Source organism: Pipistrellus kuhlii, unplaced genomic scaffold (assembly GCF_014108245.1).
Source record: "Pipistrellus kuhlii isolate mPipKuh1 unplaced genomic scaffold, mPipKuh1.p scaffold_m20_p_34, whole genome shotgun sequence".
Lineage (NCBI taxonomy): Eukaryota > Metazoa > Chordata > Mammalia > Chiroptera > Vespertilionidae > Pipistrellus > Pipistrellus kuhlii.
Genome location: NW_023425534.1, coordinates 5,161,797 through 5,182,109, shown reverse-complemented (window position 1 = coordinate 5,182,109; position 20,313 = coordinate 5,161,797). Strand labels below are relative to the sequence as shown.

General features: G+C 57.6%; 1 protein-coding gene across 2 annotated transcripts in view; it reads right to left on the bottom strand.

Moving 5' to 3' along the window:
• DISP3 (dispatched RND transporter family member 3) overlaps window positions 1–19,880 on the bottom strand; it is a 43,443-nt gene extending 23,563 nt beyond the window's left edge. For both annotated transcript variants that reach the window (XM_036461060.2, XM_045570613.1), the window contains exons 1-3: window positions 19,609–19,880; window positions 1,093–2,155; window positions 237–456 (exon numbers count right to left, since the gene is read on the bottom strand). In XM_036461060.2, coding sequence (XP_036316953.1) covers window positions 237–456; window positions 1,093–2,152 — 1,280 coding nt within the window. In that variant the 5' untranslated portion in view covers window positions 2,153–2,155; window positions 19,609–19,880. The remainder of the gene's footprint in view (window positions 1–236; window positions 457–1,092; window positions 2,156–19,608) is intronic.
• Window positions 19,881–20,313: the final 433 nt, after the last annotated feature.

Below are 20,313 nucleotides of genomic sequence, written 5' to 3'. Positions count from 1 at the left end.
CTCACTAACCATCAGTGATGATCAAGAAGAGGAGCCTCTGACCTGTCAGAGGGATAGGGAGAATATTTCCGGCTCTGCCCCTGATTTGGAAAGACTTCCTAGGAAAAAGGTTGCAGGGAGGAGGATCTGGGGATTATGGGAAAGAGGCACCTGGGAACCAATTCTCTATCCTGATATAGCCCTTCCCGGGTGTACGCATGGGCAGGCGCATACGTGGGTGTGGCCGGACCGCCTACCTAGTAGACTGCTTGGCCAGCATGGCCACGTAGGTGACCACGAAGCTCTGGAACTTGGCCCGCTGCTCCTCCCAGCGATCGTCCACAGAGTAGTAGTTGGGCAGGGGTGCTCCGAACAGGATCTCACTGCGCAGGAGGGAGCTCTTGAGGTTTTCCGCAGACAGGCCCTCGTCCACGTACCAGTAGAACTCGGGGTGAGTCATGGCCAGCTCTAGGGAACCTGCAGGTGCAGAGGTGGGGGGGGTGGGGGGGGGTGGTAGAGAGCTCAGCAGGTCAACTCCCATCAGCCCTGCATCAGGGTCATCCTCCTCCCTCAACACCTCGCCCCTTCGAAGGAGATGGGAAACTACCCCTCAAGCAGCCTCAAACTGTTCCTAATGGGGCAGAAGGATGGTTTAAGGGGGGCGTGGGCAGGTTCTAGGCAGATGAAGGCGGGACTGCAGAGACTGAGCCTACCCTCCAGGCAGCTCCCACTTAGTTGACATTTTCATTTTTGTTTGAAGCTCAGCTAACTCCAAAGCTCATAGACTAACTCCCAACCCCCTCAATCCAGGTGTGTGCCCAAACCTCCTTCCTTGCCTGCCCTGGATCTCAGATCTCACACCCAACCCTGCTACCAACCCTTTCTCACGTGGCGCTCAGTCCCAGCCCTGCTCCGTCTCACAGCCAAGCCCCTTCCCATCCTCCTCCTTCCAGCCCCTTAAGTTCTGAACCAAGAGTCAACCCTTCCAATCAGCCTCTCCAGACCCTGTTCCCGGTCTCATTCAGGCTCCATTCCTTACGAGGCCCACCCTGAGGCTGCTTCAAACCCTGCCCCTTGCAGACCCCATCTCTCCCCACTCCCTGTCCTGCTCACCCCGGATGTCCGCCAGGTCCTGGCCCATGCCATCGTAGTAGATCTTGCCGCCCCGCTCCGTGGGGAAGAAGTAGGTCATGAGCGAGCTGGGCGGGGAGCAGTAGGAGTAGGAGCCGAGCGGCAGGTCCTTGAGCACTTCGTGGGGCTTCCAGCAGAACTCCCTGAAGCCCGGGTGGTCCATGATTTTGCGCTCGATCTCGTGGATCGTGACCAGGCGCTCGCTGGTGAAGATGTTGCGCTCCGCGTCGCCCCGGGCCAGGAAGATGAGCTCGATGCGCCAGTGCGCGTGCGTCTGGGTGTTGGCGCTCACGTAGGAGCGAGAATAGTCCCACCGCGAGGCGCCCCGGCGGGCGCGGCTCTGATTGGCCAGCGTGGGCGGGGTACCCAGCCGGCCCCGCCCACTCTTGTCCCGCCCCTGGTTCACCGGGGCTTCGCTCTGGTTGGCTGCCACACCTGCCAGCGTCGATGCGTCTTGAAGACGTCCGCTCTGATTGGCTGCTGGCTTCCGGGCGGTGCCGCTGCCTGGGACCGCGGGGACGGCGCGCGGGGCCCTGGCCACCCTCTGCGAGCGGTTGCCGAGGTGCAGCTGCTGCAGCTGCTCCGAGATGAGGCGCTGGAGCGTCTCGGAGGTGAAGTCCGCCAGGTCGCGCCGGTTCCGCCCCCAGGAACCAAACTGGGACTTCAGAGCCAGAGCCAGAGCGTCGAAACGCTGGGAGGCCTCGTGGTTGCGGATCTCAAAGGCATTGTAGGAGATGTCGATGTCCAGCGGCGGGTAGTAGAGGAACATGAAGGCCGACAGGGCCATGGGGATGCTGCAGCCCAGGAAGAGCACCAGCCCCGCGCAGCACGGGTTGGTGAAGGCCCAGCCCAAGGTGCTCCAGAAGCCGGAGGCTGGCGGCCGGGAGGCTAAGGTCCAGCCGCGCCAGCAACACTGCCCCTCCGCCCCAGCATGGGGGCCCGGCTTCTGGGCTCTCCGAAAAGCCTCGCCCGTTGCTTCCTCGTCTTCCTGCTCCTCCTCGAGCCACACATCCTGCAACAACGGGTCATCCTCTGAGTCCATCGCCTACGGAGGAGGGAGAGGGTCAGCAGACTGGACAGGGCGGGAGGAGGATGCCCCTGGGCATTAGCCCTGCTCCATCATAGCCAAGAACAAACACTGCAGTGGAATTGCATCGAGCAGTTCAGTTCCATGGAACTGAACCCAACCACACGTGCACAAAACATATATTGAGCAACTATAGAGTACCTTCTAGAAGAATGAAGGCAGAGGGAAAGAACTTGATCTTTGGAACAAGATAGACCCCAGCTTGGGACCTGGCAGTGTGAGCATTGGCGAGACAGTGGACTTCTCTGAACCTCAGAGTCTTTGTAAAAGAGAGATGGCCATTCCTGCCTCACACGATTGGGGGACAGGGGCAGGGTGGACGCGCTCTGCAGTCTGTGTAGTACTTTCGTTCTTTTCTGTCACATAAACAGATTTTTTTTGCTCCCCCTTGGGGAGCATGAGGTGCCCAGCCATTGCCCATGCAGCTGTGCCGGGGCCAGATGCGGGTCACGGCTCTCCCCAAGAACTCCTCTCACCCCCCGCCCCATCTGGGACGCTGCAGCTGCAACCACTGTTTGTCAGGCTCAGACCACTTAGCATGCAGCTCCAGCAACAGCAAACCTCTGGGCATGGGCAGGGGCCAGGCATCTGTCTCCCTCTGACTTGGGAACAAGCAGCAGGGGGGAGAGGGGGGCCTGGCAGGAGAGGGCAGGGTGGCCTGAAGGCAAGGAGGCCTCCAGGCATCCCTGGGCAGGGCCTGTCCCCCTTGTCCTGCCTGCCCTCTGTTTGGATGGAGAGAGACTCATTATCCGGTTAGATGTCAGGCAGTGAGAGAAGGAAGCTAATTATGCCAGAGCTGGCTAATTAATGCTGTCTTTCCTATTAACATTCTCTGGAGTGCTTCATTTCAATTAGACAGTCTGTCCGGGTAGAGAGGGGGCTGCCATTAGCCCAGAGAAAGTGGGAAACAAGAGGGTGAGGGGAAGGAAGGAAACAGAGACAAAGAGACTAGGACAGGGGAGAGATCAGAGAGGAACTGGGGGTGGGGACGGGGATAGAGATGCAAATAGGAAAACAAAGATGAACAGAGTGAGCTGGGGGTTATGGGGGGGGGGGAGAGGAACTGGGAAAGCAGAAGGGAGAGAGGCCTGGCAGGGGCGGGACTCCTCCCGTAATCCGCACGGTTCCTCGCAATGAAATAATTAAACTTCCCCTCTGCGGCCCCCTAAAGAAGACACACTAACCGCAGAGGCTTGATCTGTATTAGCAGAGACTCCTGACTCTCTCTCCAAAGAGCGAAACCCCGTCTGCACATGGAGGGGGAAGGAGCCGCCAGTGGAGCCTGTGTCCCATTCCCCGCCTTCAAAGGAAGTTGGTGGTGACCGAGTGGAGAGGGGCAGGGGCCACGTGGGCACTTTTCCTGGGAACTAGGTCCATCCCTCCATTCTCAGCCTCTTTTCAGGGTACAGGTTTACAATGCGTTCATCTGTTAGGGTGCCAAGGCCAGGATTCTGGGTCTGTCACAGCAGCACGCCTTGGGTGATTTGGGGGCCCCTCACCCCGCTGCTGCTCCAAATCTAAAGCATCCGTAAAGGCCTTACTCAAGTGTCACCTCCGCCAAGAAGCCTTCTCAGACCTGAACACCCTCCCCCTGCCCCCAGTGCTGGCGGGTAAAGGTTACTTAGGAATGGAGAGGAAGACTCCCTCCCAAGTGGAGCCTGGCTGGTGGGCGGGGTCTGACTCTGATGCCTCAGCCAACAACCCTCCTCAGGATGGGCTGCAAATCTCGAATTTGTCTTCCTTTCTCAAATGAAAGAAATTGATTAGATGAGCAAGGAGCTCCAGCTGCTGCTGGCCTGTCGCTGGCTGGGACAAAGAGCCGAAGACTGATCACACGGGACCGTGATCATGCCTTACGATCTCCTGTTGGGTGGGCCCTTGGCGTAGGCTTCTGCTCAGTGACTGGCCCGTGTGCTGTCTGTCCCTCCCTCTGCCTCTGTCACACACACACACACACACACACACACACATACACACACACTGGCCCGTGTGCTATCTGTCCCTCCCTCTGCCTCTGTGACACACACTCACACACACACACACACACACACACACACACACTCAGAAGTGGTCAAAATTAAACTCCGGGCCACCCAGGGGCCCACACACCGAGGTGGACACTCATCCCCACCACAAGGTCCCCTCCTCTCGGGAAAAGCAAGAGGGGAAGTCGCCCGAGAGGCAGCAGCAGACCCGCAGAAGGAAGAACCTGGCCCAGGTCACCTCGAAAGTCACATTTGCAGCCTAATCCCAGCTTTATAACAGAGAAAACTAAACCCACAAATACACGCATTTAAGGAAACCCATTAATAGTGGTTCTCACTTGGAGGATTGCGGGCGGTTTCTATTTTCTCTTTCATACTTGTCTGTTTCCACTTTTTCTGCACTGAGCAGGTACAGTCTTACTTTTAGTCAGAAGTAAATGCTACTTAAAAATAGAATGTGTGTGCATGTGTGTGGAAGAGGTTTTGCGAACGGCCTTCAACTCTTTGAGGAGTTCCTCTGATAGGAGAGAAGCAAGCCACGCCGGCTCAGGTGGCAGCAGGGGGATTCCCGTGGGAAAGCAGGAGGGCCTGGTGAGAGAGTTGGCAAAGGAGCGTGCAGCCTCCTGCTCCCCTGTTGGAGAGCGGGCTCTTTAAAATGAGCAGGGCACAGATCGGGCCCACGGGACCCAGAGGAGACATCTGAGGACGGCCAGTCCAACTCCTTCATTGGAGAAGGGTCTTGTCCAAGGTCATAGTTCAGTGGCAGAGCCAGGACTCTTGGCTCGAATGAGTGTGCAATCTGCTCCATCACCAGCTTCTGGGAGGGGCCTTTGGCAACCCCGGGAGAAGGTGACATCTGGACCCAAAGAGCCAAAATTGGGGAGCTGTTTTTTAAATATTCTTTAAAAATTTTTGTTGTTGAATTGATTGGCATGAGCCTGGTTAGTAAAATCACACAGATTGCAGGTGTACAATTTATAGCATCTGTTCATTGTATCGTGTGCTCACCACCCCAACGAAAGCTATGTGGAGGTCCAAGGAAGAAGGCATTCTTCTGGTCACAAGCCAGATGGACTTGGCCATCTAGACACAATGGGGCTTTGGTGGGAGGCAGTGTCACCTCAAAGACACACCCAGCTTCCTTCCTGGCCTGGCTGTTTCCAGAGCAGCTTCCCCCTCTCCCCTCTCCGTCCTCATGGGGATGTGGCCTCACCCAGCAGCCTGCCTGCAGCCCTGTTGACAACTTCCCTCCCGCCAAAGGGTGACGGAACCCTCCTTCTTTGTGCCCCATCCCAGCCAGGTGATGAAAATGCAATCCAAAAAATCACATTAGACATGCAGATTCGACTTTAAATACCTATATGTATCTATAATTTAATGGCAATTAGGAGCTCATCAGCTTTTTCTTCCTGTCTCAGGGTGTTTTGCCGCCCTGGTTCAGCTCTGCTCCTGGGAAAACATCTTGGGGCCTTTGGTCCTTGGGCTGAGAGATTGAGCGGAAGTTCAGAATGAGATATGGTGAGTTGAGCAGCTCCATGTGCCCCTGAATGCTGAAGTGTGTCCTTGTCTGCTTTCTGGGTACGGGTCTGCCCTGCGCTTCTGGTGATCTAGCTTGTCTGAGTAAGAGAAGGCAGGAAAGGGAAGAGGAGGGTTCTGCTCCTTTTAGCCATCTTAGTCCTAGTGCCCTGTTTTCCCAGAGTCTGCCACCACTCAGATGCCCAGGCCAAGTTCTTCCTGGAAGCCCGGGCACTGCCCCTCGGACCGGGAGGCTGCAGACGCATTGAGGACATGGAGGTCAAACTGGGGCAAAATCACACGGATGGGGTGAAGCCAAAAGCTCGGCTAGCTCCGTGCAGAAACTCTGGTCCCTTTAAGAGAATCATAACATAATAGTGAGCTGTGTGCCCACGGTGTGCAAGTCCTCTGTCCACCTCTCTCATATTCACATCAGCCCTGCCTGGGAGCATTACGAGTATTCCATAGAGGAAGAAACAATCAGAGAGGGGAGGTGACTCCCTTGTGGTCACATATCCAATAGAGGTGGAATTAGCCAATAGAGGTGGAACTAGCCAATAGAGGTGGAACTAGTTAATAGAGGTAGAACTAGCCAACAGAGATGGGACTAGCTAATAGAGGTGGAACTAGCCAATAGAGGTGGAACTAGCCAATAGAGGTTGAACTAGCCAATAGAGGTGGAACTAGCCAATAGAGGTGGAACTAGCCAACAGAGGTGGAACTAGCTAATAGAGGTGGAACTAGCCAATAGAGGTGGAACTAGCCAATAGAGGTTGAACTAGCCAATAGAGGTGGAACTAGCCAATAGAGGTGGAACTAGCCAATAGAGCTGGAATTAGCTAATAGAGGTGGAACTAGTTAATAGAGGTGGAACTAGCTAATAGAGGTGGAACTAGCGTTTGAACCTCAGACTTACCCTTCCCAAAGCCCACGCTCTTTGCACTATTCCCAGCAGCGCTTGAGTTCCCTGAGAGCTGAGATGTCAGAAACCCACTGCCCTTCAGCAGCCCACACGATCCTCATAGGACGGGATATTACTCAGGCCTCGGCAATTCTGCTTTCAGCAGGTGACAGCTCAGGGCACGGTGCAAAGGAAGTCACCAGCTTCAGAAGCCTAGCTTCCCTTCGGTGGGAGCCTGGGTGAGAGGGTTAATTTTATGTGTCGGCTGGACTGGGCCACGGCGGCCCAGACATCTGACCGAACACGATTCTGGGTGTGCAGACGGAGTAAAACAGCTTGTCCTCCCTCGTGTAGGTGGCCCCATCCAATCAGCTGAAGACCTGACTAGGATAGAGCGGCTGAATGAGAGGGAACTCTCTGCTGGCTGCTGGGGCTGGGGCTGGGCCATCGGTGTTTCTAGCCTTCAGACTTGGACTGAAGCGTCAGCTGCTCCTGGTCCTTGCTGCCTTCCAACAGGAACTCTCAGCATCAGCTCTCCTGGTGGTCAGGACCCCGGGCACAGACGTAACTGCACCATGGCTTGTCCTGGGGCTCCAACTGCCAGCTGCAGAAATGACGTCTCAGCCTCCACAATCATGTGAACAAATTCCTTCTATCCACCCATCCATCCTTCTATCTATCCATTCATCCATCCTTCCATCCTCCCTCCCTCCCTCCCTTCTTTCCTCCCTCCCTTCCTTCCTTCCTTCCTTCCTTCCTTCCTTCCTTCCTCCCTCCCTCCCTCCCTCCCTCCCTCCCTTCCTTCCCTCCTTTTCTCCCTCACTCCTTCCTTCCTTTCATCCATCCTTCCATCCATCCTTCTATCCATCCTTCCATCCATCCATCCACCTATCCACCCACGCATCCATCTTTCTACATTCTATTGGAGATCCTGACTAATACAAAGGGTCATAAAGCATCCCAGAGGGCAAGTGGGGTGAAGCATGGAGCCCTCCTAACAGCTGGATCCTAGGACCCTCCTAAAGTTTTCCTAGATCTACCACCCTCCCCTCTCCCCAGCCCTGAGAACACCTGCTTTGTGGCTGCAGGTGAGGCAGGTACCTGCACCTTCTCCCATCAGACCTGCCCCCCTCCCCCGAAGGAATCCATACCATTCTTGGGGGCTACGCTGGCCAGCAGAGGGTGGGAAATTCAGAGGAATGCTCCTCCCTTGAAACAAAGTCTGGGCTTATTTCCTGGGAGCCCAGGTGGGGGTAAGAGGGGAGAGAGCTGGGCAAGGGCTCTGGTCCTGCCCTGGACCCTCATTTCTCAGAGGAGGGCAGACTGTGGGGACAAAGCGTTAACAGGACAGATGGCCGCCCGGGCTGACAGCTGGTGAGGAAGCTGTGGGCACTGACTCGTGAGCCCAGCAGCTCCATATATATCAGGCAAACAAGCTCCGCTCCCGCCAATACATCACCCGGGGAACCGGTCGGCACCAGAGGAACAAACATTAATGGTCACAACAGCCACTGAGACTGTCCCTGTTCCATGTGTTCCCTGGCTGGTGGGCTCAGGGGACCACAACCGGACCCCAAACTCTCAGAGGATATACCAGGGACCCAGAGCACCGGGGCCTGGTTTCCAGGGGGAGGAGGGAGCTAACATGGACTTTTGTAATCAGGTGGACCTGGGTTCACACCTGGCTCTCCCACTAGCTGGGTGCCTTGGGCAAGTCCCAGTTTCTGCATCTGTGAAGTGGGGATGGTGGTACCTCACCTGCTGAGTCACATGGTATGATGACTGTTGGGGAGAGGCCCAAATCTGGCCCTGGCTCAGGGCAGGGCTGACTCTCATTCTCTACCACATTGGACCTTGGACTGGAGTGGGGACCAGTCACTGATGCAAATGCAAATGCCTGGGCCAGACACCAGATCTAGCCAACCAGACTCGGGGGTGGGGGCGGGGCATCCCTTTACACCATCTCCCCAGGTGATTCTCTTGCAGGTGGTCCAGGACCATTCTCCTCCGTTCCCAGTCTCCCCCCAGCACAGTCTAGCCTTTGCCCTTCCCCCCGCCAGGGCTCACATTGGTTGCCCCCTGGCACTGGGAGTGGACTCAGCCTCCTGGATCTGTGTCCAGGACTCATGCCTTGAGGTGCCTCTTCTTCCAGCCATAGGGGTGGCATGGGGTGGGGGGGGGTTCTGGAGGGGAGAAATGAGATTTGGGCCAGGAGCAGGACTATGTTCCCAGGTGGGTGGGCACACAAACAGGCCACCCAAATCTGCCAACCAGCTCCTCCTGTTGGGGGCAGGCAATGAAAGAGAACAGAAGGCCCACGGCTCCCTGCCTGCCAGGCGCCATGCGAGGAGCTTGGGCGGGGAGCTGCCCACCCACTGAGCACTCTGTGTGCCCACTCAGCACTGGGCACTTTACTTAATGTCACTTCTGTTCCAGCTTCAGCTCCAGAAGGCAGCGTTGGGGGCTGGGACCTGAGCCTCTGCAGGCCGGTCAGAGCCCATCCTGCAGCCACCGCTCTGGCAGAGGAATCCCACCCCGGCTGGCCCACTCCTGCCCTCCCTTCCCACCCCTTTCTGCCTACACAGCTCAGGCCTCACGTCCCAGGCCTATCGGCAGCCTTGCATCTCTGAGGAAAAGGCAATAAAAGCTTAATAAAACCGGCAACATACAGAACCGTGAGTTACAGCCAACTCCTCAAACACCCCTTGTCTGCGGGGTCAGACGGTTCCTGCAAACCTTCACTGCCTGCCTTGGCCAGCCTGTCCGGGCCGCCTCCTCCCACCCCCTCACCCCCATCCCCACCCCCCAGCTCCGAGTTCCGGCCGCTGCCTGGAGTGCCCAGTGGGCCCACAGGACCCTCTGGGCCCAGCAGCCAGTCAGCTCCCCAGCCCCCAGATGGCCGTGTTAATAACAAATAAAAAGATCCCTGCAAAATAAGACCAATAACCACGGCCATAAAAGCCAAATTGGATTCCTTCCTGGCTGATGAGCTCCGGGCCCTCCTCTCTCTCCGAGACCCGATTAACAAACATGTAAAACAATTCCCTGGGCTTCTCTGCATCGAGCTCCTGAGCTCCCGCCAGCCCTTCTGGGGAGCTCAGGCTCAGGCAATGGGAGAGGAAGAGGGATGGGTGCGGGGGGCAGCCCAGGGCGGCCCCTGAGGCTAGAGTAGGGACCCGGCCTGCCACCAGCCTGCTGGGTGACCCAGAGCACGTCACTTCACATCTCTGGGTGGATGGCCCCCCGTCTGGAGAGAGATGCTCTCTAAAGCGGCTCCCCTTCATCCCTAATCAGAAGCTATTGTTAGGGAGCACACAGGGCGGGTCCTGCTGGACCATCACTCAGCGTGGCAGGTCCGATGACCAGTATGTGCTGGATGCCATGGGCTTAGCTCATGGGGAGCTTCGGAGGCCTCTCTCCTGCTCCCCGAAGCACACCCAGGCACATCTGGGGGTTTAGGAGGTTGCAAAACTCTCCTGGGTCTCACCCTCAAAGAGAAGCTTGAGGGTAACCTGGAAGCTCAGATAAAAAGGCACTTAGTGCAAAGCGATCAAGCCCAGAAGGGGCCACCGGGACTGGTTTGGGTGGCGATCTGAGAAGGGACTGTACCCCCAGCCTCACTGCCTAGAAAGAAAGGGAGAAGCCTCAGGGCAAGTCTCCCCCTCTGAGAATTTGGGGCTCCCCCAGGCCTGCTGCCTGTGCTTGTGGAGGGTGGAGGAGGCCAGCACCGGTGAAAGGAGCACCGAGAGGAGAGGCTGGAGGCTGTGCAGGCCCCCGGGTCCCAAAGGCAGAGCCGCTTCCCTGTCCCTGATCCCCTCAGCCTGGGCACTGAGGGCTATTGCACTGGCGCGGCACTGCAGATCATGTTCCTATAGGGTTCCCGTCTTAAGGATTATTTCCAATTTGCAAACAAGAAAACTGAAGCTAAGAAAAGGGATTTCTTTGAACCTGATTTCTGATAAGCTGATTCCTCTTCTCAGTGTATTAGATTTTGTTAGATTCTTACATGTTTGAAAACTCCCAGAATTCTAGAGGCAGCCCTCCCAAACCTTGCTGGCTTGCACACATGCCCAATCATGCGTACACTCAGTGTGCGCATGTGCACACGCGTGTGAATGCGCGCGCGCGCGCGCACACACACACACACACACACGCACTCAGTGCCTGCCCCTAGAGTCATTCTGGCCACAGTCTGGGTACAGCCCATGTTGTGGGCAGCCTCCAGGGAAAGGAGGTGAGAAGAGCATCAGAAACTGACACCCAACTTCACCATCTTGGGTGTCCAGGTAGAAACGCACCTTCTGTGCCCGCACAGGTCAGTGGCTTGGGGAAAGGCCTTCCTGGCTCTGTTGATTGACAAGGAGAGAGGATATCAAAGCCCATCAGCCCCTTGGCACCCGGGGCCAGCACAGAGGCCCCTGCCAGGGTGGGTGTCTAACACGGGCCTCAGCACACCCTCCATGATGCTGCCGCTGCCTAGAGACAGGGGTCAGGGCTGGAGCTGAGCAGCCCCAACCGGATGCCCAAGATGGAGGGCAGATCCCCAAGGACCACCCGCCAACTCTGCCGCCTTTCCCACAAAGCGCTTGGGAAGTTCAGGACCTCAGGACCTAAGAACCACTGGCCCTGGCCCCAGAGGCCAGGAGTGACCCAAGGAAGCTCCCTGGGCCCAAGAATCCCAGGCCCGCTCTGTCCCTGCTCAGTGACACGGTGCTATCCTATCTGGTGGGAACTTCCTTAGTCCTTCCACAGTAATGGGCTCTGTCTCCCATCTGCTTGTGACCTTGGGCAAGTCTTCCCTTCTCCCGGCGGCCTGTTTGCCTGACAAATGGGAGAGCTAGATTCAATGAGCTTTCATGTACCTCCCAGTGCTGTCATTTGGAGGTCCCAAAGGACCAGACAGGAAAGTGTGACAAGAGAGGAGGGGTGACAGGGCTGGGGGAGCAGCTGGGAAGGTGAAGAGGGGTGCATATTTCTTGGGGTGTGGAAACTGCAGCCTCCATCAGCGTCGCAGCCACCTGGGGCTCCAGCCTTGCCATGGCCAGGAGCCAGAGGAGCCCCGTGATTGGAGGTCCTGCAGAACAGAATGGGGGGTGCGGTGCACAGTAAGACGGCGAGGTTCAGGGGTTCATCCTGTTTCTCTCTGAGCTAAAGGGGACCCCAGGGGATAGGAACAGGACCCTTCCCTTTGTCAGAACTGAGAGCCAGGTCAGGCCTCACCCAATCCAGGCCCTGGCTGTCCAAGCCCCTCCACCCCATTCACCAACTCATACATTTACCCGTTCATTCATTCCCTTAGCCTTTAATGGTCTTACTTCCTTCACTGGTTGGTGCTTGCTTTGTAAAATAAGGACTTGCCGTTAAATTTTCATGATCTTAACTTGCAATGCCTTGAAATCCTTTCCTCCCCAAGGCACTGGGAACCTTCTCACCCCAGATCTATTCTCACGCTCATTAATGCCCGAGAATGCCTCTCAGCCGTCCTGTCTCTTTTCATCACCAATTCCTGCTGTTACTCGGGGACCATCTGCTCAAAGCCTGTGGAGGACGGGGTCGGAGAGTCAGGAATTCTCTCAGGGCACACGCAGCGGCTACTCACCGGCATGCCCTTCGCCAGCCAGCCCCGCCCCAGCGTCCCGGGCTGAGAAGGGAAGGAGGGCTTTCTCCTTTACCTGCTGCCACTTCCCCGGAGCCCAGTTTTCCTCTAGCTTAGCCCAGGCTCTCAGGCCGGGGTCGCAGAGAGGAAATGCCGCCATTCTGCCTCTGTGAAGTCACTAGGTGCTGCTTTAAAACCAGCAAATAGTCCTGGCTCGTATGGCTCAGGCGGTTGGAGCGTCACCTTGTACACTGAAAGGTGGTGGGTTCGTTCCCAGTCAGGGCACACACCTGGGTTGCAGGTTTGATCCCTGATTGGGGCACAGGTGGGAGGCAACCGAACAGTATTTCTTTCTCATATCAATGTTTCTCTCTTTCTCTTCCTTCCTCTCTCTTTTTAAAACTCAATCCTATATGATAAAAAGCTAATATACAAATCGACCAAACAGTGGAACAACTGGTCTCTGTGACACACACTGACCACCAGGGGGTAGATGTTCAATGCAGGAGCTGCCCCCTGGTAGTCAGTGGTGTCCCACAGGGGGAGTGCCTCATGGCTGGCGAGTGCAGCAGTGGTGGCGGGAGGCTCTCCCACCTCTGTGTCAGTCAGACATCCCCTTAGGGCTCCTGGACTGTGAGCGGGTGCAAGCTTGGCTGAGGGAACACTCCCCCCCTTCCCCAATGCACAAATTTTGTGCACCTGGCCTCTAGTATTAAAATAAAATTAAACCAGTGAGTGCTTTCAACCAGAAATTTCCCACATGGAAGCATATCCAGAGGGATGCAAGTCCCAGCTGTGTCTACATGGAATGAAAAGGGGAACATCTGGATGACCGCCAGAAAAGTCCTGCCAGTCTGCCAGGTGTTGCCCACATCTGGACACCTGAAAAGGGATCTGCTTGGCTGCTTGGCAGTCAAGAGGCAATTGGTCAACCCACGTCACCCAGTCAACAGGGATGTAGCTCAAATCCTTAAGTACAAATTACCCAGGTTACAGAAGGATCCAAAAGGTATTTTGGTTTCAATCATACTCATCTTTAAAGACCCAAATCAAGTTAATATAGAGGTCAGGGTGTGAGCGTCACTGGTCTTGCTGTGGTGGCTGTGGTTATGGCACCCCCGGGGGCCAGCTTGCCCGGGGTTTGATTCCTATCGCCATTGCTCACTAGCAAGCTGCTCAGTCTCTCTATGCTGCTCATTTCTCATCCTTAAAATGAAATAATAATGGTGACTCTGCCGAGGGCTGGGATGAAGATGGGCTGAGAATACCTATAAAGCTCTAAGCCCGGTGCCTGGCAGATAGTAAACATTCAAAATATGTTGGCCATTATCATCATCATGGTTATCTTTGGGCAATCGCGCCCTGCAGAACTCTCCTGGCTAGGAACCTGAGAAACCCTCCAGGAAGTGCAGAGGCCAACACGGGAGGGAAGCAGGCAACACTCCTCCCCAAACATCGCGGGAACACGTTAGCCACAGCGGCCTCAACTCCAAGCCCCTCTGAGCTGCTTCCCCAGAGACAGGCCGATCACTACGTTCTCCTTCAGGACAGGAGTGGCTTCCAGCTGGCAGTCACATCCCTTTATTAACACGATCTGGCAAAGGACGCGGGGTCCAGGTCCAGCATGTGTGCCGGAGGCTTCGGGCAGGTGGCTGGACAGGCCTGAGTCTCCCCTGCTGTACCCCCTCCCACCAGGACATCAAGCCAGGGCGGGGTGGGGTGGGGAGACACTTGGGTGTACTGCAGGCACCATCGTGGGAAACATCCCTCCTGACCCTGGGATGACCACATGTCTGTGTCATGTCCTCTGAGTCCCGTGATTGGAGGTCCTGCAGAACTATGGGTCCCTCATCTACTTCTGGTGGGGGGCCTGAGGGACCCATCACTTCTCATCCCTCACCTCCGCTGGGGCAGGAGGTACCAGGGGCGGGGATGCGAGACTGGTGAGCTCTACAGAGACAGAGGCAGGCTTCCCCACTTCCGCATGACTACTGCCTGGCACACAGTGGGGCTGCTAGGCAGGCCCCTGGGATGGGGATTGAGGAGAGGCTTTTTAAACCTCTGGGCACTGTCTCCTGGGACATCACGTCTGGGTTCCAACGAGCACCCCCTGTAAGAGACCTGCACGGCTCCCACTGGCATCTACATCCAAGTCAGTCCTTCCATTATCCCTACCAACTCCTCGTTCCCAATGGTCACGCTCACGGCGGACAGCAAGACCCTAATGTGTCCCCCAGTGGCCCTCTCCAAACTGCCCCGGTCCCCACTCTGGGGCCCTCAAGGCAGGAAGCCGATGTCAGAGTCAAGGGCATGCCCGGGGTTCTGCATGCCTGGTTCGGTCTCTCCCCTGAGTTCAAGGGGACATAGCCAGACCCATGTCCCCCGGGGACTGGCCCCAGGACCCCAGGATTTGGCAGGGACACTACTTCTGCCAGCACAAATGCCAGCAAGCGACGACGGCAGGGCAGGAGGTGCCGTATAAATAGCCTGCTGCTGCCATCTGCTCCTCCTCCCTTGGCGTTGCTTCCAAAACCTCCTTCGCCCCCAGAGTGAACCTGCTCGTGGGGGCCCCGTGGGGCCCACCTGCCTCTTCACTAGCTGTGAGACCTCAGGCAGGGGAGCCAACCTCTCCAGCCGCTGGTCCTTCCATTGTGAAGTGGAACAAGCACATTGTGGCTGCTGTGGGGATCACACCCATTAACACATGTAAAGCATGGAGCACGGTGCCTGGCATATGTCCTGTATTTGCTAGTGTTCTGATGATGGATAGTTGGGGACCTGGGACAGGCCACCAGGATCAGGATCAATGCTGAGGGGATGCGGAGGAGAGGCCCTGGGCAGGGGGAACCAGCTGCATTTCCCCTGGGGGCATGGCATGCTCGTCTGGGACTCTGAGACTCAGACACTGCAGCCAACGTGCTGTGTGATGCTGGCAGCTCACCTGCCTCCCTGAACAACTTCCCCCCCTGCAGCCCAGGCCTCGTATGAGTTAAATGGTCTTTTCTAGTCCCAGCCTCACAGGGGGACTCCTGCCTGAGCCCATCCCCCAAGCAAACGGATTACAGCTCTCATGGCTGGGGACAGAGCCCAAGATGCAAAGGTGAGGCAGCCAGTTCCGGTCCTAGCTCAGAAGTCTGGAGTCCCCGCCCTGGGCTGATGATAGATGGCCAGAGCTAAACCCAGGTGACAGTACTGCCCTTCACCTCTGACTCAGGAAGCAGAGGGATTTACATTCACAAAAAAATATTTATTGAATGAATGAATGAATGAATGAACAAACGAATACCAGAAATAATGCAGAGCCCTGGACAGGTAGCTCCACTGCTTGGCACGCCATCCAGTACACCAAATGATGGCGGGTTCGATTCCAGTCAGGACACATACCTAAGATGTAGGTTCAATCCCTGGTCCAGGTGCATACGGGAGGCAACCAACCCATCTTTCTCCCTCCACTTCCTCTAAACATACCCTCGGGCGAGGACTAAATCTAATTAAATAAACTAATGAAGAGCACTGGGCACAAGAGGGCCTCTTCATTCAGATCAAAATCTGATCCCAACTTGGCCTCTTCTAGTGGGGCCGCCTTCGGCAACCTCTGGACTTCCCTGATCCTTGGTCTTCCCATGTATTCAATGGGAATAACAGCCCACACAGCATGAGATGGTTGCAAGGTTAAGTGAGATGGGACATTACATGTTTAGCACATGGCACATAGTAGGTACTCAACAAATGCAGCTGTTATTATCAGGATTGTTATTACCAGTCTCCCAAGGCCCTCAGCCTTGTCTGGTGCCCATTTCCAAAGAGTTGCCACACGGATACGGACACGGAGTAATGGAAATTCTCCCACCCTGCACCCTCCAGCTGGTGAGGAGCGGGGGCGTGGCCCCCTGGCTTTCCGGTGGCCAAGGGGGAGCTCGCTCTCTGGGGAGGCTCTGCCACCCTGGCTGGACTGGTCCAGAAGCATCCATGCCTCCCGTCTTTGTGGAGTAGCCAGAGCATGAGCCCCACTGTTTGCCCATGAAATGTGACTTTTGGAAAACATGCATACTTGTAAGTCTATTTCGGGCCAACACCGCCCTTCATTTATTTTCCCTGGGCCTTTCAGGTGGAACCCGGCGAGGAAGGGTGTTTGCCAGACGTTGACTCTGGTCCTCAGGCAGAGATGCACACGGGTGGAGGAGGGTGGGCCGGAGGAGGAGAAGGAGGAGGAGGAGGAGGAGGAGGAGGAGGAGGAGGAGGAGGAGGATGTCCAATGACAAGCCCTCTTCCTCGGCTGAGACCAACCGGCTGAGATTAACCGACAAGCAGACACCCCTGTCTCACTGTCCCAGCCCCCCGTTTCTCCATATGTCGGGGGAGGGGGAGGAGTATAAGAGGTTCACATGGGGAGACAATTTCAAAGAGGAGAAAGGGAACCAAAGAGGCCAATCACTGAACTTCCAATCACGATGATGCTACCGTCATCATCAACACCGACAGTGCTATTATCAGCCACGGCCGCCGCCCGCCACCTCCACCACCTCCGTGTGTGGGTGCCTATTTTTATGACTGGCCGTGGGCTGGCTGCGTGCCCGTAGGGAAACCACCTCCTCCCTCAGCATCTCGCTTTGCTCCTCTGGAAAGGTGATTTCTGCAGCTCATGGGGCTGTGGGAAGTGGCTGCTTAGCCAAATGGTAGCGATGACTGTCTTCTCTCCCATCCTCAGACCCTGGCCAGCTGCCCAGGCACAGCCTACTTTTGAGTCTTAGGGACTCGGGGCGGATTGCCAAGGCCGAACCCACCAGCAGGCCCTCTACAGCTGCTCTCAGCTAGTCCGTTCTGCGTGGTCATTGACAATCAGAGTTGGCCTTGGGGAGAAAGAGTCTTAGACAACTTCATCTTCCTTTGCATGGCCAGGCAAGTGGACGGGAAATGGGGGGACAAGGGAAACATGTCTAAACTATAGAGAAAGGGGCTTAAACCGTGACCCCAAGGCTCTGGGGATCAGGAGATCCAGGTTTAAACCTCTATTCTTTTATTCAATCATGCATTCGTTTGTTTGTTTGTTTCTTTGTTCATTTATTCACTAAGCATCCACCAGCCAGAAACAGTGGTTCATACAGAGGATATACAAGCCGTGGAATCACTGCCTGCCCCAATGGAGCCTGCATTTCAGCTGTGTGACCTCAAGAAAATTACTTGACACCTCTGGTCCTATAAGGAAATCACCTGAACATCCCTTGTTCAGGAGACTCCACTAGTGGTGGGTGCTCTGAGGAAGGAGGAAGGTGCAATAAGCTCTGGGGTTAGAACCGAGCATTTCATTCCCACCCACACTCAAGAGGCTCCTGAGACAGTCAATGTCCCACATTACTGGGGCCAACAAGAGACCCGGAAGGTCACCTCAACCTGCCCCATTCTTGTCCAGACAGGAAGCCTGAGGCTCGGAGAAGGGAATTCACTGAAGGACACCACTGATTTATGGCCATGCTGAGACCAGGTCCCAGGCCTCCCCACTGGCACTCAGCTCCTTCCTTCACATCACGCGGGAGCCTAGTTTCTGGATACTAAGGGCAACAGCAGGAGCAGCGTCAAAGGGCAAGCCGGGGCATGGGCACCAGATCTGTCACCAAGTCAGGTCCCCAGGGGAGTGGGGATGGAGCCACTAGCTGTGCAATCCTGGCCCCTTGGAGGGACTGTGGGACTCGGGTGCATCTAGCCTGGACATTTTCCTGGGGAGGGGGAGAAGCTGCTGAGGCCATGGGTGAAAAGGGGGGTGCGTGTGTGTCAGACTCCCAAAGCGGGGAGTAGGGGTGCAGGATCTGCCAGGAGAATGGAGTCTGCTCCCGCTAGGAGCCAGCTGTGCCCACATGGGAGTGGGCTGACGGAAGAAAGTTGGGGAGAGAGTAAAGGTGGCTGGGAAGGAGTCGTTGGAAAAGGCAGAAGAAAGAGGGGGGAATGTGTGTGGAAGATAAACCCAGAGGGGGAGAACAGAGCAGGGAAACCCAGAAAGTGCAAGTGGAGGATGACACAGAGAGGGGCGCAGACCTGGTTGCAGACAGAGGCTTGTCGGGGGTTAGGTCTGAAAAGGGGGGGCTCAGCAAAATGCCTAAAACCAAGATCTGGGAAGGTTGGGTTTCTGCCACAGCTTCCACTGGGCCGGCAGCTCCTCCCTCCATTTGGCAAAGGCCGGGTTCCTGCCGGGGTCTGCACTGGGGTGCCGGGAGGGTTTGCTCTGGTTCCCTGGCAGGAGTGGGACTGGTGTGTGTGTGTGTGTGTGTGTGTGTGTGTGTGTGTTGAGGGCTCGGAGTCCTGGGTATCCCTGTGAGGACTCAGCAGTGAGCTCTAGAGTTGCCTTATTCGGGGTCTGGAGACAACAGTGAGGATGCTGCCGGGCTGCAGGGCTCCTGGGAAGATCCGAGCTTGTCCACGTGCGTGTGGATGGCCTGTGTGGACTGCGGCTGGACACGTGTTTGCGTGAATGGACTGTGAACCTGTGTGGGGACTGTTTGCGGGTTGTCTGTAGATCCGTGTGAGCGTGCAAGTGGGTTGGTGGGGTTTGAGGCGCTGCGGCCCCGAGAGGCGCTGTCCGCGGTGCTGACCCAGGGCGGGGAGGGGAGGGGATCTCCGCCGCGCCTACGGGGGGACTGCGGGGATCCGGCGTCGGCTTCCACGGCGGCAGACCGGGTCCCCGGGAAGAAAGCCTCCACCGAGGTGCCTTCCTAGCCTCGCTGCGCCCATGCCCGCCCCCAGGAGTTTGGGGGGAAAGTTCCCCCAGAGGCGGGGTGGACTCCCGGGACTCGGCACCGCTGGCTCCAGGGATCTTCACCGGTCTTCGGCGCGCCCCTGCCCCGATGCCCACCCACCGCCACTCTCACCGCCCGCTCTGCCCTGAGCTCACGCGCGCCCCGCCGGACCTGCAGCCGGGTTAACGGGCCCAGCACCCGGGAAGGTCCCGCTGAGAGCCTCAGTGCGCTAATAGGTGGAGTGGCGGTCACGAACCTTCTCCTGACCCCTCCCTCCGCTCGAGACCGGCCCAGAGCCCGATGCGGGGCAGGTTCGGGCCGACAACTTTTATGGACTCGGTCATCCACCCGCCGCGACCGGAGCCAGGGGCCGGCGGTCGGAAGCCGCCCCGCAGCCTGGGTCCCTCGTGCCTCCCGGACATCACACTGGCCCGCGCGAACCGAGGCTGCCCGGGTCCGCTGGGAGTTGGTGCGGAGCTGGAGGACGGCCGCGGGGGACAAGCCCCGGGTCCTCCCGGGGTGGTGGGTTCCGAGGCCCGCATCCCGGGCCGGCCGGGGAGCGGGAGAACTTCGTACCCCGCCCCGCGCAGGCCGGGGTCGGGGCGGCGCGGAGGACCTGCCCTGCTCCTCGCGGCAGTGCCTCCCCCAGCCCACGCCCCGATGGCGCCCGGCGGCCGCGCACTCACCTCGGCGGGCCGAGCGGAGCGGGCTCAGCCGCGGGCACCGGAGAGGCCGGGGACGGCAGCCGCCGGGCGGGGCGGGCCGGTCTCCTTGCGGAAGCCGCCGGGAAAAGCTCTTCGGGGCGGCGGGAGGCCGGGGTTCCCCGTCCCGCTCCGGAGCGCACAGCCCGCGCACAGCCCGGTGCGGAATCCGTTCCCCAACGCGCAGCCCGGAGCTCCCCGCGCCGCCGCCTTTTATTCGCCGCCCGCCTTTGTTTGGGTCTCGGCTTCTACCACGGGATGCGGGGGTGTTCGGGGAAGGCTCTGAAGCCGGGTCCCCCGCCCCCAGGCATCGGCGCCTCCGGCCTCGGAACCGCCGGGCTTTGCAGTTAGTGGCGGGAGAGGCCCTGGCTCCCCCGCGCGCTGCTGTCTCCCGAGCCCTCCGCCCGGCGTCACGGTGGCCGCCGCCCCCCCCCGCGGGAGCCGCGCGGTGGTACAAGCCGGCTCCCACCGCCAGCGGCTGGGGCTGCGAGCGGCGCAGCGACCCCTGGGGGTCAGTTCTCGCTCCTGTAAATGGCTCGGCAGGGGCCTCCTTCTCTTCCCCAGGAGTTTCTTAGGTTCCTCTCCCAGGCCACCCAGCCTTGGCAGGTGACCAGCCTCCTTGACATTCGAGGGCATCCCTGGGTCTCCCCAGAGGGAGATGCCAAGCCCAGGCTCCTGGCACCGTCCTTC